General features: G+C 36.4%; 1 protein-coding gene across 1 annotated transcript in view; it reads left to right on the top strand.

Moving 5' to 3' along the window:
• Positions 1-26,522, top strand: part of UNC13C (unc-13 homolog C) — a gene marked incomplete at its 3' end in the record, with an annotated part of 135,729 nt that overhangs the window by 93,176 nt on the left and 16,031 nt on the right. Inside the window, exons 18-24 of the mRNA XM_080626807.1 lie at positions 8,717-8,843; positions 9,821-9,917; positions 10,364-10,507; positions 11,512-11,589; positions 15,896-15,973; positions 22,939-23,027; positions 25,273-25,422. Coding sequence (XP_080482933.1) covers positions 8,717-8,843; positions 9,821-9,917; positions 10,364-10,507; positions 11,512-11,589; positions 15,896-15,973; positions 22,939-23,027; positions 25,273-25,422 — 763 coding nt within the window. The remainder of the gene's footprint in view (positions 1-8,716; positions 8,844-9,820; positions 9,918-10,363; positions 10,508-11,511; positions 11,590-15,895; positions 15,974-22,938; positions 23,028-25,272; positions 25,423-26,522) is intronic.

The following is a 26,522-nucleotide window of genomic DNA, read 5'->3' as shown; positions in this document are numbered from 1 at the left end:
CTGATATCTAATAAAAATCTACCCTTTTTTAGTTTGAAGTCATTCCCCCTTTTTCCTAGCCCTATATGCCCTTGTAAAAAGATCCTCACCAGCTTTCTTGTTGTCCCCTTTAGGCACCAGAAGCTGCTCTAAGGTCTCTCTGGAGCTTTCTCTTCTCCAGGCTGAACAAGGCCAATTCTCTCAGTCTGTCTTCCTAGGAGAAGTGCTCAAGCCTTCTGATCATCTTTGTGGCCTCCTCTGGACTTTCTCCAGCAGGTCCACATCAGCATACATATTACATCCTCATCTTTCCAGAGACCTGGGGAATAAAGGGTCATCCATAGTCTCATGGGCAATTCAGAGAGATTGTAAAGGCAAAGACAATGAGATATTACAATTAGGGTTAATAATGAACTTCCCTTTGGCAGATAATTAATGATTGAATGTGACATGATTGGAGGAAGAGGGGAATTAGAAATGTTCTTTGGTCAGCATAACAGACAATGATGTTAATAAGAGTAGCAGCTATATACTGTAGGAACTGGAGGGCTGAGCTTTGCAAGTATGAGAATCCACTTGAGTACCTGTCATGTGCAACACGGATCCCCAGGCTTGCCAAAAAAGGCACTGTAGCCATACTAAGTGGCAGTAGTTTGTTGAAGTTAATTAGACCCAATAATTAAGACAGATAAAGTGGACAGAACTGTTCCCAGTAGCTGAGTCATTATTTCTTCATGGCATTGTATTATGCTGTGTCAGTGTGTCATCTGACTTGGAACTACCTCAGAGATCTCTAGTATGCCACAACCTTGCACTTGAAGGCATGATCACTCATTTGGTGATTCCCTAACCCATTTTCTTTGATTTTTGCATACTGAACCATAATCAGAACAATAAGTGCTAATGAGTGTTTATACTGCAATACAAGCCTACATTAATCTTAATAAGTTAATGCTTTATATGTCTGATTGTAGGTGTATTCATGGTGTGAGAGGTCACTACAAAAAATGTAGTGCATCAGTGACTGACTGACTTCATTATTTAGTGTTAAAAGTTGTCGCTTAATAATAGCAATGTATATTGCCTCATATATTTATAATAAAAGCTCTGGCCTTATTTAACCTTCTTTTAATGACTGAATATTAATCTTGTTCTGAAACACTGTTATTAGCTTTTGCCCAGGCAGTCAATTATTGTAAAACATTTGTGTATAAACTTTTCCTGAATGTTTCCTAATTCTGTGCAAGATAATTTTGCTGGTGGTCATATAATAGTACTACTGTGCTAGAAAGGTTATTAGACTGTAAATGATGCTTTAAATGAATCCTACATTGATTATTAATTGTGATTATTATTAATCCTTTCCACAAACCAAGAGCTGCATATGCAAGAAAGTGTTTTGTTCAGGTGAAGGGCATGCGCATCACCTGTAGGAACAGGAAGAGAACTCTGGCTTACACCAAGGGGTAAAAGTCAAGACTTCCTCTATAGTTTATTAGGTATATCAGTCCATAATAATAATTTGCCTCTTTCTTCTTGTCGTTGATTACTGCTCTTCACCAGTAAGGTGATACAACTTCATTGCAACTCACATGTTTACAAAAATTTGACTTATGTCCTTTGTCTGAAATAATTCTATGGGTGGGCAAAGAAAAATAGAAAAAGAAATCAGGTAAAATTGTGACTTGGGCCCCACAAAAAGCAACTTAAAGGACCTGCATTGTTTAGTGCAGTTCTGCATCTGCTGGCTGGAAAAAGGGTTCATCCTTTTCCTCCTGCAGGACATTCTCCAAATGCAGTCCTGTAGTCCAGCAGCTAGGGCTTGAATTTCCCTGTCCTGTTTCTTGAGGGGTTTCCTCCCCTTATCTCTGTCAGAGTGAAGCTGCATGAATTCTGTGAGATAATAACACTGTGAGTCCACTTACTGTTTGGACTTCTTTTCTTTTAGAAACAGTAACCAACAGTAAAACAAAGTATTTTTCTTTATCAGGTACTGTAAAACATTTGAGTAAAAGAAAATTTGAAATAACAAACACCCTGCATGCTATTTTTAATACTGTCTATTCTTAAACTTCACACTAAGAAACTTGTAAAAGCTTTCCTCATACAGCAAAGAACTGTTCTCCTCCCAGCCTACTGTTTTGCTATGTTGAAGACTCAGCCTTTTACTTTCAGGACTTTTCCACATACAGACACCCATTACTGTATTTTTTTGCCCTATAGATACTCAAGTAAATTTGATACTGGTTCCAGCACCCCCAGGGAAACAGGATAAATCCATTAAAAGCTTGTTTCCACATTATCTTTTAGTAAGCTTAAGTGCAATTTGCTGGGTAACAATTAAAGAACACCTCTGTGTTTTGGCACTTGCTTCTGCTGTACTGGCAGAGCCAGATACACCGCAGGTAATTATTAAAGCACAGCCTCACATTTATCTTGCTGCTTGATTCTTCCTGCCTGGTACTTCATTCTACTAATTGCTTATAAAGTGCTACAATGCCTGTTTGGTAGTGTTTTATGCTCATTATGCACCCTTGTGACAAGGCAAAGAGCGGAAAATCAAGTCTAAAGATGTACTTCATGAAAAGGTACATTTTTTTAAAAAAGAAACAATAAGTAAATGAAAATAAGTTGTCATAAAAACTGCATTGAAGATGCAATGCTGAGTATTTAGTAGTTAAGACTCAACGTGATTAAGGCTGCCTTTATTACCTTTATTCTATTTTTCCTCCCAGATTCAAGCATTATAATATAGCATTTAATTATGTGATAACACTTCCCAAGAAGCAGTGGTTTCCAAGCATGGATATTGTCTTTCTTTTGCAATTTTCATACGTATTAGAGGTCTATGCAAGTCTCATCAATGTAAATTGGATTCTTATACCAGGATTACTTTTCCTCTTTTATTACTTTCTGATTATGTGATTACTTTGAGTAAATGTTGAAACTTCAGTACAGAGTACTTGACACTTCCATAATATTCTTCAGAACTAGGGCTTTAATCATCACCATAGACCTGGTATCTGATAGGATTGACCATTTCTTCTGCTCCATTCATAGCTTGCAATTTCTTAGGCTTTCCATGGTCAATTCACATACAGAGCAAGAATTCCATTAACAGAAAGAAAAGCACAATTTGGATTATTTCAGTCCTTGGAATCCTTGGAAGGGCTTATTTCCTTCTATAATCAATAGTAGTTGTGTATATCCAAAGACACAGTTTTGTGTCTGAGTGTTTGTTCTTTGAATATTATTGATCTGTTTAGCTTTCATGTACATAAAATTCACTCTGATGTGGTGCTGAAGGGTAAATGTTATACTGAAGTTGATCTTACTATTTGCTGTATAGGTGTTTGTCTTGGTTGCAAGCAGGACAGAGCAAGTTTATGTATATCTGTTTATGTAAGCTGTGTATCTTATATCCTGACTTGCCCTGTTGGTGATATACCCATCCACTTTTCTGGAACTTTTCTGGAGTATTTGGCTGTGAAGTAGTAATTAATTGATGAGACTAATAGGCTAAATTTTCAATAAGGAGGAAAAAAGCTACAAGTGATGTCAAGAAGGTATCAAAGATAATTTTTTAAAGTAATTTGGAATACTTAGACAATAGAACCTAGTGGGTAAAAATGGTATTAATGGGTAAAAATGCAGCATTTAGTGGTAGAAAATAGGGTTGTTTAGAGCAGGTTCATGATCTTACATGTTGCATCTGTTAGATAGTATGTAACATTTGTATTTGATGTCCATCAAGTTCTCATAAGTGGTTTACCACACACACACACGCAATTAAAAGCTCTGTCTGCCTTTACAGATGCTAAGCAGGTGGCCCTAAACTCGCTTGCATCTGCTGTGAAACATGAAGCAAAGCAGAGCACTCTGAGCAAATGGCCTCTCGCTTTGAGAGCTCATCCTTGAATATAAAGGGCAATGTCATATCAGCTTTTGAAGTGCACTGCATTAAGTTAAGGATTGATTAGGCCACTTCCACTGCAGGCATGAAGACAAAAAATAACAGTAAATCTGGTTTTTTCTGACAATTCAGAATGAGACAGTCTGCTTTCCTCCCCTGGTCCCTCTTCAGTAAGGAAATATGACTCTGTAGTTAAGAAATCTTTGAACAAGATCTAGACTGCCTTTCATAATTTATGTATGTTCCCTTAATAAATCTTCTTAGTCTCACTATCTCTCAGTTTCCCCTTTGTATAATGTAATAGCAAAGCTTAATCACCTCATAGAGCTGTTCAAGGTGTAATCCATTATGTTTGTGCAGTGTTCAAAGATATTTTGATGAAAATTTCCAAGTAAATGCAGAGGAAAGATTGAATGTGTAGAAGTTGCTTATGAAGGACACAATATATTTTTAAAAGGAAAAGTGTGTGTGTGGGGGGGGGGGGTTAGTTGTAAACCAGTTGTAAGTGCAGTCCAAAAAACGAGGTAATGACAGAAGTTTATTATGTTTATCATGACACAGAGACCTTTCAGAAAGGTCAGTAGTGTTTCAAATTACCAAAATCAATGTAAATTACACGTAAATATCAATTAGTTGTGTCCTGCTCTGTATTTCAGTTAATAACCAGTGACTTCCATTCCCTATAGCAAATTACAAGAACCCTGGGATAAAGTAGCTAGTATAATGTAATGTTTCCTTCTAAATCCGTTATGAAATTTGTTTGAGTTGACATTTTTCCTCATTTGTGGCCTGATCTAATGTTACATTCAGTTGGAATTTTCCAGTTCAGCAGTGCAGGGATTAAGTTCATACCACTGTAAGGGGAATACCCATTTTAAAAGAGTCACTGGCATAGCAGCCAAACTCCTGTACTTGAGGGAATTTGCATTGGGATCAAGTACCCAAAACATTACTTCCACTTCTATCCAAATCATAGGTGCGTCTTACTGGTGTAATGTTTCCAAGTGACTCAGAGGGAGGAATACCAATTCATACTCACTCAGTATGATTCCTCATAGGACTTCCTTAAGAGCTCTTCTTCCATGAGCCATACTCAGTGCTGTGCAGATACTTCCCAGTTATACCAGTGAAAGTTTGGAAATAGTGGGATTTCTGAAAGAAATAGAGAAAATATGCAGCTGGTTGTCTCTCTAATGATTGCTAAGTAATTATTGCAAATAATGTGGAATTAAAGCACAATGGTTGAAAATAACGTGAGTTTTAATGGCAAATTTTGCAATTAATAGAAACACAATTCCCTTATACTTAGTGCCAATCGTTTCCATTTTAATAAATTGTAGTGCAATCGCATGTATGTAACAGTCAAACCAGCAGATTGTGATATAATGGATTTGCTATATGTAAATACTCTTTGTTGTAGTTATTCATCTCTGAAACATCTTTAAAGCCTGGAAACTGGCTTTATTAATAACATTGTTTGTTATTTAAAATCACTTTATTAGAATCCTTCAAGCAGCTTAGCTGTATGCTGTTACAATAAACAGTGGCTAGGAAACTGCTGTAGTAAAAAAATTAATTTGCCCTTAGCTTTTTTACCCCAATGAGGGAAAATTAGAGTTGAACAAAATGCCAGATTGAGTGCCCGAATATTTAAAATGTTCATATTTTATGAAGGTTGTTAGATCACCCCTTTTTAGCAAGTAATACATATCAAAAATTACATGGATATTCAGAGTGATGTTATTGCCTTAAGGTTAAAAAGGAAAAAAGATTCTGCAGTGAATGAAATTCTATTCCAGCTTCTTAAATGGCATTATATCTGTACTGTCATGTAGATGTTTCTGCTTAATAAGTCATTATGACCTCACTGACAAAATACTATGACACTACAAACATCAGACCAAAGCATAACAGTTGTATTGCAGTTTCTTTGTGCTTGCTGCCTTAAGAAAATCTTCTCTGCTTTCTTTAGCACTTGCTGAAAATTGAGCAAGAAATCAAACATGATTCCAAAGTATTGCTGTTTGGTCACAGGCCTGTGAGGAAAGTACCTTAGTTTATAGTCCTTCCTACAGTGTCTCTTTATACATTTACCTGTAAAAGAACAATGGCTTGCAATTAGATTATTTGCTAAATACAGTGTTACCAGGTCCATGGCTGATTTCAGCATACACCAAACACATTTGCATATATTAATGCATTCCACATAAGTCTTTTTAAAAAATCTCTCTTCTTTCTTGGTTACACAAACAGCACCTGAACAGCTGATTTCAGTGTAATCAGTACTGGAAAAAAGATACTCTGGAGCTGCGATAGATAAAAGCATCTGAAGTGCCCCATATGCACAGATTACGGTTTACGTATTTTACATTTTACAGAAATATTATCAGTATTTTTTCATTGATTCATGATACTAACATAGAATATAGAACCAAAAATATCCTCATTATGAAACTCAATAAATTAATAGATGCTTATAAGGATATGTTGCATTACAAGGAACATTTCTTAAAAGTGGCATGTAAGAAAAGTTTAATAATGCTAGGTTTGCTATACTGGAGATTCTTAGAGTTGGTTATGAGAGAGGTCTGGTGTTTCTATCATAATCTCTGCTGAGCATGTTTGCACAGCGTATAGTTGGCAGGTTTAGTTCAAGACTGACTCAGCATTGTAATAATTTTGCAAAGCAATAATGGACTAAAGAGTCATATTGTGCAGCTACATGTGTCTTCCAGAAAGTCCAGAATGGATGTATGTGTATAGGAAAACATGGTGCCAGCTTTCCTTACAGGAAAAAAGACACAGATCTCCAAACTGCAAACCTGTATCCTTTGCAAACCTATATATTTCTTCAGAAATTAAGAAAGCAATCTGTGGGTCCTAATCTAAATTCAGAATGCCTACAATCATGTTCCTATGCGTTCTAACTGAAATCTATGGCTGCTATGGATAAACCCATCTGATACCCAGGTAAAACTGGGCTGACTCATGTGGGCACCTCTTTCCTCTGTTTTTTTGGTTTATATAACCTGAAGGGGTAGTATGCATGGATACAAAATGACTTTGTAGATCATGTGAAGTATTTTCTGATGTTCTCATAGGTTAATATTAGGAATTGAGGATGCATGTTTCACTTCTACCAGTAACATCTCAGGAGACTTAAAGAAACCAAACCAACATAATTATTCATTAATGACTTCTGTGCTCTTTCTAATGTGTGGCAATTTAGATCTTAACTTAAAAAAAATGTATCAATGAATGGTATTATGTATGTTGTACCCTCCTGGATAAGTTTGCTTGTCATTGACAACCGCTAATTTCTAAACTTGAAATAAGTATTTGCTTAGTTCGTGATCTTACAGCAATCTTCCTTAAGTTGCATTGTATAGTCTAATAACTCATTCATGCAATGTTTGAATGCAAAAATGCTGTTCATTTCAGAATTTCCACTCTCTTGGGTTGCAATATAAGACAGATTTTTCTTAATAATGACTTAAGCAGTAGGTGTGCATTGAACTTGATAGCAATGAGGTAACTGTTCTCAGTCAAAGACTGGTCTCACTTTTAAGAACTACCTTTTATTGAGCAACTATTTTGTCACCTAACTGTCTATAATAGTAAATTGTGGAAAAACTCCTACCAGCATAAAAATATGACTCCTTAGGTCTCTATGAAGTAAGAACCATGAGAGAAGGCATACATCTTTCTCTCTGTGGTTCTGTTTAAGGTTAGTAACCAGTGGCATTATGCTCAAGGGAATTTGTAGTACTCTCAAGTAGCAATTGGGCATGAATAAATGCAATATTTAGACAGAAACTGATCTACTGATTTTTCTGTAGTGTGATGAAAAGGCAGTGAAGGTGAAAATGCTAACATAATGCTAAAAAGGCAGTAAGAGCCCACAGGGGCACTTCATAAGCTGATTCCCACAAAACTTTGTAATTCACTGCATAATAATATGCTTCTGAAACACTTCTTGTATGGCATGGTGATATTAGTGGAGTACTGATTTAGGAGAATAATTAAACTAAACATTGCCTGTTAATGGCCCTGGTCAGATCTCAAAAACACAGAGCATGTATTTCACAGTGCGTTTACACTGACAGAGAACCAAGTGGTATATTCATGTGTATGTATGACTGAGGATGGGATACTCCTGCCTGTTACAAAAAATCAAGTTCACATCCAAATATAGATGTGAAAAATGTGTGTGATACTGTTACAATGCAAGCAGAACTAAGGAGCAAAAAGGAGTTTTGGAAGAGTTAAGTTCTTACTGCATACTATTTACTCAAGAATGTCATTCCTACAGAGCATCTGTGTTAGGTCACTTTTTAGGGATCTGGGAAAAAATGAATGTGCAAGTCACATGACTCCTCAGAGAGATGGTACCTGTGGAGATCCCTTTCTTTTCCTTAATTATATGTGATAAAAGCAGCCTATTTACTAATGCAGGTTTTCACAGATTCATACAGGACTGGCATTTATATATTCATTACTTCATTTGGCTACCACACAACTGTAGTTGCACCTTCTAACTTGATACCTGACACAGCTTCTTAACCATTAACAACCAAAGAAGAATCTGCTGACAGGAAGTCAGCAGATTTGTGGGGTTTCCTTACTACAGTGAAGGGAGTTGAAAATAATCTCAGATTCCTCAGAACCTGAGGATTGAAACTGTGGGTACCACTACCTCTAAAAAGAAATCATTTGTGCTTTGAAAGTACTGTATAATTATGTCACTTGTGTGCTGAGGCACAACAATGTTGTTTACGGTTAGAATGATATTAAATGCTTTTATTTCAACTCCTTTTATTGCAGAACATGAAAAGCAGTGGTTATGCAAAAGCACGGATTATATGAATTTGCACTTCAAAGTGAAATGGTTTTATAACGAATATGTGCGAGAACTCTCTGCTTTCAAGGATGCAGTGCCTGAATACTCTCTGTAAGTAGTGTACAGGGAAGTTTCCCATGAGTTTGGTCTTGGTGCAAGTTTTATTTTGGTCAAACATTTATGCTCAAGTTTGTGCAGGATCTCAAGGTGTGTAGCACTGACAACTCTTCACCTTTTGCACTTCCTCTCTTTAATTCTTCATTCTATCAAATTAAATAGTCTGAGTATTTAAAGTGTGATTAGCTGTTTCATAGGATGCTTGATCCAACTGTTGTAACTGCAGGTGACAAAATACTTTGGTCAGAAAATGCCTGAGGACGATATGAAATGTGAGAACAGCTGTTGCTGTTGTATTAGTTATAGGCCCCTGCATTTGTTTCACACCCAAATTTGGATAAAGATACAATGCTAATGGGATATGCTACTGAAGGTATTTTTACTGCACTGGGTTAATATACAGCTGCTTTCAATTTCGCACTTCCTCATTCATTTAATACATTCAATCCTGTTCTTTTCTCTGAGCTATCCTTAATGTCGTTCCTTGATCTTCTGCTAGTCTGCTGATCTGCTGAGATGGTTTGGGGCCTGTTATTGAGTTAATTTTTTCTTTTTAATAAACTAAACAAAAATAAACTGCGGCTGATGTTGTGCGAAAGCAAAGTTTTATCTGAGTTATTTCACATACAAATGAAAAATAAATGTTAACAAAGAACCAACATTGATGAAAGGCACTAAAATAAAAATACTGCACAGAATATGTTGCCTTGCAAAACATGGACACATTTCTCTGGTGGCCACTGATTTTACATCGCTAGAGTAGATCAGTTAGAGTGTGGTGAAACAGAACTTGAAAGACATTTTAGTAGCCACGGTGTCTTCAGTGACAAAAATTTTTAAAGGATGACTTTTTAGCAACTAGAACACATGTGAAGACAAGATGCCAAACTGCTGCGTGGTGCAGCATCTCTCTCTCAGGGTATTTGTGGAATGTACTCACTTTACTTTACGAAATTGTTTTTAATTTTGAGGTGGTTTGAACCATTTGTCATTCAGTGGCTGGATGAAAATGAGGATGTCTCAATGGAATTTCTTCATGGAGCACTAGAAAGAGACAGAAAAGATGGGGTGAGCCTTTCCTTTTTAAAGAAAATAATAAAGTATTAAGATGGTTATTTAGTATTGCAAAACCAGAAGTACGTTTGGTCTCACAGTATCCTTGTTACACCTCAAAGATACACAGTCAGTAATGGCTTTTGGAGGATAACCCTATGGAAAAATTCCTGCTCTTATTCCATCTCCCTAAATTCTCTATAGACTTCAATCTATGATTTCACTAAACTCTGATGTGATACTGATGTCATTAAAGATAACTTTGGGTTTATTTTTAAGAGGTTTTAAAGCGATAGAATTATGACAAGCTCAATCTCTCAGTATTATCAGTGAGACTGGTTTTTAATTTATTTTTTTATTACTTTTTATGACTCTAGGAGGACTTTCAACTGTAAGAAAATCAGTTAATAACCATCTTGATCTCTGAACAAGTATTAACTCATTGGAATGTTTCTTTCTAGTTTCAGCAAACATCAGATCATGCCCTCTTCTCTTGTTCTGTGGTTGATGTCTTCACACAGCTCAATCAAAGCTTTGAGATTATTAGGAAACTGGAGTGTCCTAATCCAGAAACACTCTCTCATTTAATGAGAAGATTTGCAAAGGTAAATTAAACTCAGTGCATCCCAACTAAGCTTCAGAGAGAGTGACATTGTGTTGCTATGTACTTAAAAAGCTAAGTAGTTCCAATGTTGTTTAGAATCACTCTCTTCTATCTCTGACTGGAATCCTTAGAAAGACATGGTGTCTGTGGCATAAAACCGTTTTTCATCTATTTTATCAAGATCATGTACCCATTTGAGAAGTTCTATTTTCTTTGAGATTTCGTATTTATCTGTGTTTTGCAACCAATTATTATTCTTGCTAAACACTGATTACAATTCCATTAATGGAGTAATTCACTGAAATGCAATGCAATGATCTAATTCGTCAGTGCAAGGGAAAGAAAACTTCAAGGTATGGCAATAAAATGTTTTTGGTTGAGGCCCTGGGGTTGTGGTACCTATTTATCTGCTGTTTGATAAAGTCAGTTTTTTAGACTTTCTGTTTGGATTGTAACATTTCCTCACAAGCTTTAGATTTCCATTTAGTCCTGATAGCTTAAAAAAACCTGCATTTACATTTATTCCCATTCTTCCATTGCAACAGTTTTCCATTTGCAAACAAAGTTCCTATTTACATTATTGTAAGCTCAGCTTATGCAGCCAGGCTTTGAACAGTGCTCCCTTGGTCTTATTTTTCCATTATATTTTTAATCTGTGCCTTGTCACCCTAGAGGATTTTTTGAGCTTGCTACTGTTCCATTAAGTATGCACCACATCGCAAGGAGTAGAGCTGTCAGTGCTTCTCAAAAGCAGTATGACTAAAATTAAAGTATCTTTGCTGTTGAAGATTATACTCCTGTAAGAACAACCCCCCATCTGTTTTGCAGGGATTTGAAAATATGCTCATAGGATTGCTGATATTATATATAAAGAAATGCTATAGACTAAATGTGTGAGCACCTGTAAAATCTAGAATTTCTATAAACCTCCTTTTTTTGTGTTTTTTATGATTATATTTTTACATCATGAACTTTACCATTTAAAAGATTCTTCTCTTCTCCTAGACTATCAACAAAGTGCTCCTTCAGTATGCTGCAATTATTTCAAGTTACTTCAGCTCATATTGTGATAAAGAAAATGTGGTGAGTAAAAAGCTGTGTTTTGTTTCTGCCTCAGAAATTACCTTTAAATGACTTGCTGTACTTTTGAAAATGTAATCATTTTTGTATATGAGACAAAGCATGAGTGGTGGAAGGGATTTTTGTTCTGATTCATTTTTTAATAAGGTCAGTATGTTTTCATAGCTGCGTACATTGCTGTGTAGAAGCTGGAATGGGTGGAATTAGTTAAAAGACTTAGTTAATAATTTTGGTGTTAAAGTAGGAAAAAAATTTAGGAGATGGTCAGAAACACTCCCTGGGTAACAGCCATGTGCAGTGGTGAGTATGGTGAAGGTATCTTCATCTTTTTTTCCCAAACAGGAGAAAATATTTTTGGTTGAGGTTTCATTTTGCATTGGCTTGCATCTCTTTATGAATTTATTCATTAGGGAATTTATGAGATCACTGCTCCCTGTGCAGGGAATGTGTGCAGACTTTTCTGCTACTACCACTCACTTTTCTGTGCTTTGTCTATGTAGCAGTGAGAAGAAAATCATGTGCTATTCTGTTGCTTCACTGTTTACAAGGGACTCCCTAACAAAGGACTAGATTACCGTGGACTCAGATGTAAATGAAATATGTACACTAAAAATATGGTTAAACAAATCAAGACATTATCAGTAGCTTAACACAACCAAGGAAAATTGTTCTTCTAAACTGACTTGTCAGAATTGTTGATACTCAGTCAAAACTACTACTCCCAAGGCTGGCAACATTTAGCACTGTGTCTGCTATATTTGGTAGTATCACTCTATGATTAGATAAATAACTGCAGCACCATCCTCATACTGTTCACCTTTAAAACTGCAGCCCTTATATGGCTCACACACAGATCTCGGCTGTATGTGTTACATCCCTGTACGTGGCTTGAGGATGTGCTCATTCTTGCAGATGCTCTCTGTGTGAGAGACTGTCATAATCTAGAGGTTACCAACATACACACAATAATAGAAATAAAATATACCTATTGCAGCTCAATATCAGTTATTGGTGGTTCCTCTTATAGGAAACACTGCACAAGACTAAACCTCCTAATTTTTCAGCCTAAAGATATATTTGTTAGGAAAGACACCATTGTGTTCCTTTTAGAAAATTTTGTCTAAAATAGAATTAGTAAATAAAAGTACCAAACTTTATTATTAGGTAGCATTTTTATATACCTTTGTGTAAGAAGGATCAGTCTTACAGCTGTAGAAACACTAGGAAATATGCCAGTTATATAACAGGATAGAACAGTTTGGTTAAAGGGGACCTCCAGTGATAATCTAGTCCAACTGCCTGACTACTTTGGGGCTAACCAAAAGCATTTTGCTAAGGGCATTTTCCAAATGCCTCTTCAATGCTGATAGGCTTGGGGCGCATTGACCACCTCTCTAGGAAGCCTGTTCCAGTGTTACGGGCACCCTCTTGATAAAGAAAAGTTTTCTGAAGTCCAGTCTGAACCTTCCATGATGCAGCTTTGAACCATTCCCACGCATCCCGTCACTGGATACCAGTTGATATGTGATAGATCACCCCAGAATATTGCCATTTTCCCCCCCCTAATGTAGCAGGATGTAAATCTTCACGTATTTTTAGCATTCCGGTTACATCTACATATTCCTTACCTCTGTCACCACCAGGGCAAATACAGAGCTGAAGAAAACATATAACACTCTCTCCACAGTATGGAGGAGTGAATGCATTACACGTTTTCTACTTTAATGTTAATCAGTCCAAACAAAGCTTCATCTAAACTAATCTGTATTTAATCCAATATAAGCCATAACTATTCTCAAAATTTAATGTAAAAAAAGAAATAAAATTTGTAGCTTTTTTTTTTTTTCATTTTCTCTCAATTTAATGCTAATATTAAGTAAATCTTACTGCTTTCTAGATGGAATTAGTTTTGATACATACTGTTGAGTCATCGAGTCAAACTGTGAAGTCTTTTGCCCCGTCCAGTGGGATTTTTTAATTGTTGGGGTGATTGATTTCTGAAGCCACCTGGTATGCCAATGTTTGCTAAGGCTTTAGATGGAATTAATCTCATAATACTTCATGGTATGAAGTATTATATCAAATGCTTTGGGGGACGAATATTTTTAACAGAAGCTACCTTTTTGAAATACATACTTTTAGCTTAATAAAAGACCATTTGATCTGTTGATCTCAACTATTAAAAGTCCATCTCCTGCATTAGAGTTGATAAGAGGTTTAAAAAATACTTTTTATGATTAGATTTTGGCATTCTTTTTCAAGTCAATACTTTTACTATTTTTATTATACATTACAAAATGGGCACATGAACTGTTCAAATAAAAGCATACCAAAGGTGCTTTTCACAAAGATATGTATCTAATGTAGAAACATCCTCTTATCTTCTACCTCCTGTCAGAGTTTACAAGCAAACTTGGTTTTAGGTACTGTACTTGCCATTCATTTTTGTGTGTTGTTCTATCTGGCTGATGCCTGTAAATTGCTGCGAAGAGTATTCTGAAGGGCAAGATGATAACGAAATAATAAGAGGACGATGTTTTCAAGCTCTTGTTCTGACAGCAATAGAAAATTTTCCACTTAGCCAAGGTAAACTTAGACTTTGAAAGAGCAGCCGTAGCCAGCCTCAAAGGAAACTTTGAAAACTGACTCAATAGGAAGTATTTATCTCATAGCTTCAATGTATTGCCAAAGGTATTTGCACTTGACTTGAACAGAAGAATCAGGTTGTTATATTTGGTTTCTTTTTTCCACATCAGATATCATAGTAGATGACACCCATAGTGACATGGGTTAGTGGTGGATTTGGCACTCTGGGAGTAAGGGTTGGTCTTGATGATCTTAAAAGTATTTTCTAACCTAGTTGATTCTATGAATCTGTTCTATAATCACTGATTTGTGATATTGCAGATAATTTCTAAAATAATTAATATGTCAGAAGAGGGGAGATAGCATAGGAGAGAAGGAGAAAGTTATAAGAAATTAATAATAGAAGGTAGATAAACAAATAGAAGAAGTGGGGCTTGTGGAGTTTTCAAAAGACAGGAAGAGAGGTGATATTTTAACTGTTATACAAAGGCAGCTGTCTTTGCAGGAGGACAAATAAAACGCTTTACTGGGAAGCAGTAATGCAAGTATTAAGAAGTTAGATCAAATTTTGGAGTTTTTCTTTCCTCCAGTTGGGAAGGACTCTGACACCAAATTCCTTTGAGAGTGATGCAGAAATAATTAAATCACGTTACTGATCTTTAGAATACCTAAATCTAATCCTACCATGTTTCAGTGCTATTAACATGCTGTTAACTAGAAAGGTACAACTGGGTATCAATCACTGTAATCATTCCATCACCTTCTTGCTGTCTGGAAAAAATGTATGTGTGCTTTATTGAAATGTATTACTTGTGTCTAAATTAATCCAGTTATGCACTAGATCACACTGACCTTAGCCAACTAGAATTCTTTTAGTAAGTACTGTTTTATTGCTTCCCCTGCACCATACCAAACTCACATACAATGGCATCTGAGTACACAAAATTCTAGTAATAGAGTTTTTCTTTCATAATTTTGTAATAAACAGCTTACTTTTATTTATGTTTTACTTTTTACCTTCTATTTATCCAGCAGTTGCTGTCTTTTACACTGTGGCTCTGCCCTAAAGAAATGAGCTTAAACAACAGTATTTTTAGACTAAAATGGTATGTTTACAAAATTCTATTGCAGAATTCACCAACTTTTCAAGAAGTGTAAAGTGTACATTTCTGAAATACTGTTATCAGCAGAACTGCCTACTGAGTTATTCGAATACTTAAGCATCAGCCATTATCTGGGTTGCAGTGCTGTCAGTTGTCTGCAAAGAATAAGTCTAGAAAGCAATCTGTCGATCCCTTTCCTCCAGTCTATTTTCACCCTTAAAGTACTTTTATCATTATTGTGTCTGTTCTCCAAGAGATGGTAACACACTACTGTAACTGAATTGAATATGACTAGCAACTACACGGGTCATAAAGTATGCAGGTCTGAAAACTGCTCAGCTATTTGGGAGAAGGTTCTCAGCTTCCTGTGGGACAACACTGTTATGAGAGCATAATGGGCAGTCACTGGCAGAGTGAGTTTGCTGACTGGGCAGAGAGGAGTGTGAATTAAAGGGAAGACAGCAATGATCAAGAACCTCATATTCTCCTCTGAAAGGCACAGTTGCATGAACATAGGGCTGTTGAAGAACAAGTCTTAAGCCCAGAGGCTGTGAATATGCATATTCATACATAAAAGGAGCATAACGTGCACAGTCTAACATTTGGTGCTGTCTTTGCAGCCCTGTATCTTGATGAACAACATTCAACAATTAAGAGTCCAGCTTGAGAAAATGTTTGAGTCCATGGGAGGAAAGGAGGTGAGTCATATTTATTTCCTGATTCATTCAAGGTTCCTTAGAGATCATTAGCACCATGTTTGCAGCCTACTCACAGCCTTCACTTCTGCTTGCAAAGAAAATCAAAATGTTTAAAAAACAAAAGTCTACAAGAACATTTATTGCCCTGACAATACGTCAGAGACCTGACACTGTTTCACAGAAATATGCTAATGATCTGTAAAGTTCAATCAGCACTGGGTGTTTTGTATTGCGATCTGTAGTGCCAGCTTTATTTTAATGTTTGTATTGGAGTATTTGCTTTTGTACGTATTGGTACATTTTGCCTGTATCTGAAAATTTCATAGAATATGTGCTTTGTGCTTTGTCTGTAATGTGTCATGTCTTTGTCTAATGCCTTTGACTTGCAATCCACTGAGCAGAAGAAAGAAGGAGAGAGATTCTCTTATGAGGTTTGTGATAGTAAGCACCTTTTATTATTCCTGACCATATTTTCTAAGGCTAAGAACAGTCACATTTACTACTAATTTCCGATGCATTTGTGTTGATCCCCTCTGATCTAAAATCAAAAAGAGCTATGCTTGGGCATTCAGTTGACACTCTAAAATGAAAAGTTTTACTAGGCAGCTAGCATAAAGTCTTTCAGAGATTCTAAAAACTCTATAAAACATTTTGTAAGTGCACTTTTCAGTGTCTGAGGGCCTGTTTGTATTCAAGATTTAGCACCATTTCACTGAGAGCTGCTATGCAACAGTCCAGAACATGCTGAGCTTTACCTCCTTTTATATTTCAGAAGACTTTAAAGTGTCTGAAGTCCTGTCAACAGTAAAAGCATGTAAATGTGTGCTTTAGTACTTTGCTGATTGTAGTTCTTGACTGTTTTGAAAGCTAATTAAGAAATTAATGTATTTTTAAAGCTATAGAAACCTGTCTTCTTCTTAAAAAGCAATATTTAGGTCATGAATATACTGTCCTTATTATCAGTAGTTGGCTTTAAGAGAGAAGTTACACATACATCAGCTCTTTTTCTTAAGACTGTAGTTTGATAGTTCCACAAAAATTTGATCTAATGTGACCATGTTACAAAGAGAATTAGAAAATACATCCTTTCATATTTCCACATCCACAGTGGGACTCTGCAGAGGTAAGATAGTCCCATGTGAGAATGAGTAGCACCTGCCAAATAAACCTACAGATTAACTTCCTGAGCTTCTTGAAGCTGCCATGGCAAAAATGCTTCCTGCTACAGAGAACATGAAATGAACTTCGGCAGCCTCGTTGTCATTGAAAATTTTATATCAGGCTTTGCACAGATGTATTTATCATCCAGTCCTGGCTGGTTTTTGTGGTTCCTATTAATCCCCTTTCACTCTGCAAATATTACAGATAATTTTGTCTTCCATTCTCTTATGTTCTATGCAAAGTACTTCTGTCTTGGATCCAATCCTACATGTTAAATGTCATGAATCATAGAAACAGCTAAGTGTCTATAAATCGTGATGGAGACAAGGGCAGAGGAAGGCTAAGTAGCAACTTATGTCTATATCTATCAAACTATTTTCTTACTAGAATATTTTCTTGAATCTTCAAAATACTTTCTTTTTACCCCTGATTATTTTTTGACTGGATTTGTTGTTATAAAAGTTATCAGGAGTTTTCATAGCAGCTTTCTTTCAAAATCTCTCATCACTTCTCATCCTTTTTCCTTTCCTTTTTGATATTAATGAGGATGTTACAGTATCAAAGCAACATTTCCTACAGATGTGGTGCAGTGCGCAGCCCTTGGAGAGAATTTGGAGATATTTTTCGCTTTGTTACCTGAAGTGCATCTTGATTTGTGGTCTATAAAAAGAGATCTAAAAAATACATTCAAAGTTTTGTTGTTTCTCATTGGGGGAATTTCTAGAAGAAAAGTGGATTCATGTTATTTTTTTTTGTCACGTATCAAAGTGTCCCTAAAATGTTTGTCTTCAGATTGAATACTTACTCCCCTAGCTATTCTCATAGCAAATTTGTCTTATTGAACTGGTACTTATAAGAAACAAAGCCAGCAATAAAATCTGTAAGCAGGGAGAAAATAGTTTTAATATCTTGTTTGTGGAGGGCATAAAAAGTCAGATGATTTTCAGTGGAATAATAAGACCTGATTCATTTGAGGCAAAACTAATTCTAAGAAAAATTAAATGCTGTTAATCTCCTCAGTGTCACATTGTGAACAGTATGTCTTTCAAACTACGCAGTCAAAATACCACAGTCAGGCAGCAGTCCCTATGTTCAGAGCAGGCTTACTGCATTTTGCAGGGCAGGAAGCTCTATAAATAGAGAAAAAAAATCAGCTCTCAGCTCCCTTGCCATTAAAATAAAATAGTTTGAACAATATGAGTTTCTTTATTAACAGCCCTATTCTGCTGTAGCCAAGCAGGAGGGGTACATTACAACTGCAATTACATAAACAAGGCAGTCTGCCATAATAGAGTGTAGTAAAGTGGAACCCAACCTGCTGGATTTCTAAAACAAATCAAGTGCAAAATGATGGGACCAGTTTATCATAATGTAGAATTGTGGTTTCGCTCCTGCTTGCTTCTTCCAAAAGGAGTGTGTACATTTGCACTAAGTCCTGTTTTCATGACTGACAAGTTGGAAGCTGATAAAAGGGAAAGTAAAAAGTTAATGCTTCTGTTGCTTTTCACCATATTGCAGAACATGGCAGAAATGAGCTACAGCAATTAGGATCAAAAAGCTGAAAAGCAAGAGCAGGTTGTTTTTGTATAACAGTATTAACTTGGCTGTAGGTAAATCAATTGCCACTCTGGTTAAGTTCAGTTCCAACTTTACATGTAATGCTTAAGAATTCCTGTAAGAATGGTCCTAAAGACAGAGGCTGAGACTTAAGCACAACAGTTCCAAAGCGTCCATCTTTAAATCTGTAAAGTCAGCGGCTTTAGTACTTCAAGCAGTGGCAGCCAAACATCTCAAGGTGGAATAGTTGGGTGGTTGGGTGGAGGAAGGATCATGTCTATCAGAGATAAAAAGAACCAGTGAAGTGACTGATCTGATAAATACCTGTATGTTTCCTAGATGTACAACTGTCTTCTGAACAGAAGCAACCAGGTGGTCTCGTTAGGAAACTATAAGCAGTTAGAGCTGTGAAATTGCAGATAAGTGGAATTCAGATTAGAGAGGTTCCATTTAACTCATGCGAAAAGAATTTGTGTGTCTGTAGTTTCCTATAGAAATGCTACCAAATTTGCAGTTAACAGGTTTATGTCCATACTAACACACAGTAAATTACAACATGGAGTAGGCTCAGTCTAACACATTATGTCAAAAGCAGTCAAATTCATCAGATCTTTAACACTTTTATGAGGATTGTATGTATAAAAAAAATTCAGTTTTAGACAGGCAGCATTTGGAAACAGTGATGTTCAAATATTTCTTATGTCTTTTTTTTTTTTACCCATTCAGAAAAAGTATTCTCTGCTTATGTTTAGCATTCAGAAAATGTTGAACTTCTAATTAGCTATTTAATAATCCAAAAGTAACAGATCTTCTGAAGTGCGCCACAAATTTATAAGTAATTTCTGTTTAGGTTAAATTGTAACTTTATTATTTAAGAAGATGGTAAAACAACAGAAATACTGATCAACCTAAGAAAGCCGAGAAAATTAAGAATTGCTACAAGACAGTGATTTTCATGTTAACAGGTTAATAACATTTCAGCTACCCAAAGAAGTTTGCTCTGTAAAAAGCCTCAGACTTTTATACCTGGGCAACCTACCACTATATTTTAAGCCCACACATGCTGTGGACTATAAATGGAAACCAAGAAGCTAAGGGATAATTGGTCTTTTCTCTCTTTCATCTCCTCTCTCTCTCTCCCTCTCTTCCCCCCAATAATCAGTTTGGGGTTTTCCCTTTTATTTTCCTGAAAAATCATTTAGGCATGGCTTGTTATTTTTTCCTTCTTCATCAAATTCTATAGAGCAGATGAGACTTGAAGAGAAAAATTCCCCAATATTGTAGATCCTTCATGGTCACGTCTGTATATCCTTGTATGATGTCTTAGATGCTGATCAGCATTGCCTTTTGTCTCACTTTCATCCTTTTCTTCTGGTTGACTGCAAAATAGGGTAACATTAGGGCTAGGTTAGTCCTGTAATTCATCATGTAACCACATCTGGGTAGCTGAGATTTCTGCAGCTGAGCATGTTTGAATGTATTTAAAGTGCTAATAGTAACGAGTACGAAGAATGACAGATTGCATTTACCTGCATTCTTATACACTTCCTATAATAATATAGCACTCTGTACAGAAACAGGTTGGCTCACGAAACAGAGATGGTTGTTTTTATTGTTACTCCCTTGCTAGTAATTAATCTCGGCCAAGTCAAGAGTACTGAGGATGACTCGTCTCGGTCACTGAAAGCCTTAGAAAAATGAATTAATCTCTTTGTCACTGATTTTCCTCACTGGAAAACTTACCTCCTTTACATAGTGGTTTTGAGAGCTATAGGTAACTGTCTGCAGAAGGGAATGTTGTGTTGTCAATCTGCTTGTAAGTCTTGCAGCTTGACAACTTCATTAAGCCAAACCATTTGCACAGTTGCAATAGTGCGTTTGTCACACAATGCTTTCCTGAGAATAAGGAAACCTGGTATAAAATGTGTTATTAACCATTGCTGAAATAATAGAGCCTTCTAAAGCACAAATAAAATTCCCTTTTGAGCTTGTTGCTGCAAAACTGTGATGATTTTGCACAGCTTTGTCATGTTGTGAACCACAGCCTTTAGGAATATTTGAGGGAGAAAGTAACCCTTCCTGCTTCAACTGCCGTACGTTTTCTCCAAAATTTTGTTTTTTTAGTGAAGCACCATAGCTGCTTTGCTTAAAATATTTTTAATATTAAAAAAACAATAGATTAATTTATGCATGAAAAATAAGATTTACAGAAGATAATCCACAGTAGTTAGTGTGTGATGTGCAGAGGTACCGAAGGTTACCTTATCTCCACTGCATAAGGCAATCCTAAAACCATTTTTACCAGTTGTGAACTCCCTCCCTCAGAACTTCTCAGTATAGATTCACCATAACAATTCCTATCTTAGCTGCACCATAGCAGAATGGCTGTGGTATATTTGGATGATGCCAGTTAAGGGCTGATACCCTATGATTTGCCCTGGGAACTCAGTAGCACGTGAAAGCATATGGTAAAATAAATGAAAAGTGCACATTTTAGTCCTGGTGAGACACTCAAATTACCATATTGTCCAGTAGTTAAACAAAAATAACAATAGCATTTAACACATTCTTGGCTAGCACAACATCATCAGTATCTAGCACCTGGATGGTCAGCCCGCATACCTCTTTATATTCCACTCCTGCCTATGACACTGCATTAATAAGCATGAGCATGTGTATACACAGGGCTGGATGCCCTGCCAGATGTCTCCAGCTGTGCACACACAAACTTGTTCATGCAATTTGTGAGCACAAAGCCATCCAAAAACATCTAAAACTTGCATGCACCTTTCTATAATGTGTCTTATGTCCACAATCTGATACTAGTATTTAATCCAATTTTGGCCAGACTAAGTCCAGTTCCAGGTGAATTTAGCAAATAGATTGTCTTCTGGTTATCACAACACCTTCTGATAGAAAGTAACTACAGTGGCCTTGCAGTCCCAGTAACAAGATGATTCTCCAGCTTACGCACGATCTGCTAAGAAATTTTGAGTCTTTTGCCTGCCTGGTATTTTGTGCTTTCTCTATGTGTACAGTGTTCGGTGTGAATGCTTGTGTGTTCAGTATTTGTTAAATGTTAATATCCTAGTGGTCTTAAATTTGTGTTCCATATGTATCCCACCAGAGGCAGTATAATTCTCTAGTGAAATGAAAGATATGAAAACACAAATAGAGACAGACCTGATTATGTATTCTAAATGTGCGGTTTCCTTTGAAATGTCAGAAGATCTGTACTGGACCTTCTTGCAGACCAGAGCGCAGAATCTGAGGATTATAACTGAAAATCATTCCTCAAGATTGTGATGTAGATAGCTGAATGAGCTGGAACATCAGCTATTAATTCACATTCAGCTGTTGATCCTGATGATCACCAACAACATCTCATAATTCACTGTAACTGTTTTTCCTAAATGCTTAAGCTCAAGGAGACAAAAAGTCGTATTATTTTTTTTAATTTGAAAAATTAGCAAATAAACAAGCTGCAGATCAGTATCACAGAGAACCTTTTTGATTAAATACCTATGCATGGATCCTCATTCCTGTCAATGCAAAAATCCATTTCTCCCCTGCATTCTCTTCTTTCCTGTGTTTAGAAAACTCCTATCAGATGTACAGGAGCTGTTCTCCCTGTGCATCAGAATGTGTTGCTCCATGCTTGAATTATGTATGCCTTAATGGCTTTTAGAAACAGAAGTACCGTAGATCCCCCTCCCTCACATTACGTCAATAGGAGTAGCATGGGTAGTCTCCAGTCTGTGTTTTCCGGTGCTGGCTATTCTATTTCTACACTGCGTTATTGGGAACATGGAAACATCTTCAACACAAAAAAGTTACTGACAGTGGTGAAATGTAAAAAAGTAATTAAAGATAAAGACGTGCAGTGTTATTAATGCAGGTACTAATTTCTCACGGTCTTGGTATGCCTTATGAATGCCATTTGTCTGGTAATAGTATTTCTATTTTTATGACTGCTAACACAATTTACACCGTCCTATAGAAAGACATTATTTAATGGCACAGTTTTGATTTCTAACAATACAATTTTTCACTTCTGTATTTTTCTTTAAGTAGTAACTGGATTTTTAGGTCTGCTAAAACAACCCTGTGTTGTAAGAGGTGTTTCCACATTTGGTGTTCCATAGTGCAGTGTGCTATTGCACGTAATTCCTAATTCATTAATTGTAATGGAAAACCTCAAAAACATAGTGTATAAGTAGAATATAACATTACTTCTCTCTTTACAGCTGGATTCTGAAGCTAGTGTTCTTCTAAAAGAACTTCAGGTGAAACTTAGCAACGTGTTGGATGAACTCAGTGTAACATACGCTGCAAGGTAACGAACCTGTTTTACAGCAAACCTTAGAGAAATATTCCTCTTCAGAAATCTACCTCGTTGATTAAGTCTGGGTGGTTGTTTGGATGTCCTGAGGTAAAGCTTGCTTCTGCCCCGATGAAGTGGTATGCACTTGCGTGTATGTGTTTAGACTTTGAAACATACAGCAGTAACTTCACTGTAAACAAAACTGAAAATCATCTGTGGGCATGAACGTGTTACAGGTGAGGCTGATGGCTTTTGTTCTGCTTTTTGGAAAACAAAAATTGCTGGGTTTTTCTTGTCTGATGCTATGTTAAACTTCTCTCTCTGACCATGTTTAATGTTACTTCCTGAGGCTGAGAGCCTGCTTCAGCCAGCAATGTCTGCCTGTGTTTAGCCTGCTTCAAGTGGTCACAGGGAAAGGCCTTCTTTGGGTCACCAGCTTGCCCATAGCTCTGCAAGAATTGTCTGATGAGCCTTACTCTCAAAATCTTTTTTTAATCAGAGTGCACTCTGCAGTCTTGAATGAATATGGTGCTGTGCCAGCAATGCCTCTGCTATAAAAAGCTGTAAGATATTTTTGCTCCCAATTAAAAAGGAATCTAAGAAAAGAGGGATTAGTGCTGCAGTGGTATTCATTAAGCAAAGTCTGTGGTTGCTTTTTTAATCCATTGAATTGGCTGGGTGGCCAGTGTGCACTTTTTTATGAGTGTGCTTAGTTCATCATATTGTCTTGCTTTATTTTTGCTCCCAGGCCGTGGTTCTCAGATCATTGACAGTGCATGAATATTATTTCTTTCCAGGGCTTCTTTCTGAATGAACCAACTAGGTTTCTGCAAATAAAACTAGGAACAGTTCGATCTAGGATATGCTCCAGATAGCTACAACACTCCTCATGGGTCAGTTTATTGCTGGAATTTGTGAGGTTAACAATGTTAGAAAGATGGGTAATGACAAGAAAAGCCAGTGCACTATTTTGGCTTTATTGGAGGGATCAGTCAGAAGGATTTACATGAGCAGCTTCAATAACAACTTCATGTTGATTTTGTCTAGGGCTTTGAAGTGTGTAGGCAAGTACACATCCAGATGTACTTCAGAAAGTCTCCAGTGCTTCCACATCGAAATTTGGATTTTCTTTTTATGATTAGCCATGTAGCTGGAGCAGCTCACTGCCTAATTGTAACATTTCTTTTCTCTCATAGTAAATTCTATTTCATTTTCCTCAAGTTAATCTCTGCCATTTATCGTTTCACATTAATAAGCCTGGTATATTTATGGCCTCCATTTTGCATTTCTGTGCATAAATAAACCTAAACAAATTCAGTTCATCATGAATTAATCCATAAACCAAACTACCGTGTTTGCTGAGGCTTATTCTGCCTCTGAACTATTGACTCTGATGAACTGCTGTTCTGCATTGTTTAAATATATTGACTGAAGACTGTATCACATCAATGACACAAAGACTGTCAGACACATTGCTCAAACAGATCAATTAAGAAATGGAACAGTCTTCAGAAAAGCTGAACCAGATACAGCTTGTGGAGGAAGAATTTGTTCCCATGCACCTTGAAGTAGAAAGGATTCCTTCCAGGAGGAAGAGTCTGATGGCTTCTTAGGGGTTTGGCGTTGTTCGTTTGGGTTTTTTTTGCAAAAGAATATTTTAAACAGCCCAAATGTTTTAGCTCTGTCTTATTGTGAATAAATACACAAGCTTCTGATGGTGCTGGCTCCATGAAACCTAGGAAATGGTCAAATAGAGCTAAATGGGGCGAAATCAGCAGCAGTTTTCTATTTGACCTCAAGAAAAGGATGAGAGCTTGGTTCATACAAGCCATCAAGAGAAAAATAATTTATAGTCAGTTGTTCCTGTTGCCCTTTCACACAAAAATAAAACCTTGGGAAGTTGCTGCTAGTTGTCAAGTCAATCATAGCCTGAACTACAGGTTCTGGGACCCCTATTGCTTCCAGAAAATAACTGCTTGGCACACCTATAAGGTCATGAAAAGCACAGTGACAGAGCAGAAACAAGGGGGGAAAATCAAAACAGTACATAAATTAGTTCTATGAACTATAATCCTTAGGGAGATGTTATTTTTGGTCTGTAACACCTGCAGTATCTTGCATTTGTGAACTTTCCATCATTGCAGAGAAGATTTAAGTCTTGTTGAAGAACCTGATACCAAATGGTGAATGTTGGTTTCTGTCACAGAATTCCTTCATTCTCTTCTTTTTTTTTTTTTTTTTTTTCCCCATCCTGTAGTTTCCAGTTGATTATTGAAGACTGCATAAGACAAATGAGCAACGAACTGAACCAAATGAGAGGAAATGGGAATGCAGCAGCCAACAAGAATAGTGCGGCCATTGATGCTGAGATTGTGCTTCGGCCTCTCATGGATTTCCTGGACAAAACGTAAGTGTGGCAGACTAGGAACAGGACACTACAGTCAGGCATAGTTGGTTTTACCCTGAAGCATCATTACAACCTAGAAACATGTTGTAGTATTTTTAATAGCTGTAGTACTTGCATGTATGCAGAGTACTAGGCTTAATCTGTTTGCATATTTTGCTTGGGTTCCTGGCCCAGAAGAAATTTTAGCTGCTTTGTCTGTATGTGTCAACCTATTTTTAGCAGTGTACCTGGTCCCATGTGTTAAGCTACAAGAGGGGTATGTGTTGCTTTTAAGCAGGATGATTTTAAATTTTAACTGTCTTTGAGTTAAAACATTTACTGCTTGCACAAGTCTTGAAGAAAAGCCGAAAGTGTTTATACACTTACACAGGCTGTCACTTAAAAAACTGGTGAGCTGACTTTTTGCTTGTCAGGTTCAATCCCAAATTGCCATTTCTCAAAGTTGACCTCATAGCTTCTTAAAGATTTAGTTGAATAATGGCATAATGGAAACAAAAATGGATTTTAAATTACTGTCCAAATAGAAAATATTCTTCACTACAGGAATGTTAAGTGGAATTTTAGCAGATGCTAAACCCATGCAAAGAAAATAAAGATGTGAAAAAAAAAAACAAAACCAAACCGACAAACCAAAACTGTTAGGGAATATCACCTTTCCTACAAATATATCTTTCTATAAGGACTACAGACATAGCATGTTAATATGGTCTGGGTTTCAGTTATTTCTTTAATTATGGTTTTAGTTACTTACTTACAAGGAGTAGTAAGAGATGCTAGAAATATGAATTGGCATATTTAGGATGTGATATGTATAATGATGTTACAATATTTGTTTACATGAATAGATACAATTCTGTAAAATTACCCACCAAAGCATTTGCATGATATTAATATGAAATATTCCTCCAATGCCTGAAAAAGGCAGCACTTTATTCATGATACTACTTAATCATGGCAATACATACAAGATGGTTTATGAATATACTCTTAAATAAAGAAAAAAGTGTAAGTATGTGGACCCTCTTAGTAAAAGATGATGTGATTGCGGAGACTATGTATATGCCAATATATATAGAAATAAATGCTTCCAAATGATAGCC

The sequence above is a fragment of the Psittacula echo genome, assembly GCF_963264785.1.
Source record: "Psittacula echo genome assembly, chromosome: 10".
NCBI lineage: Eukaryota > Metazoa > Chordata > Aves > Psittaciformes > Psittacidae > Psittacula > Psittacula echo.
The sequence above is the reverse complement of the archived record's forward strand: the minus strand, read 5'-3'. Positions and strand labels throughout refer to the sequence as shown.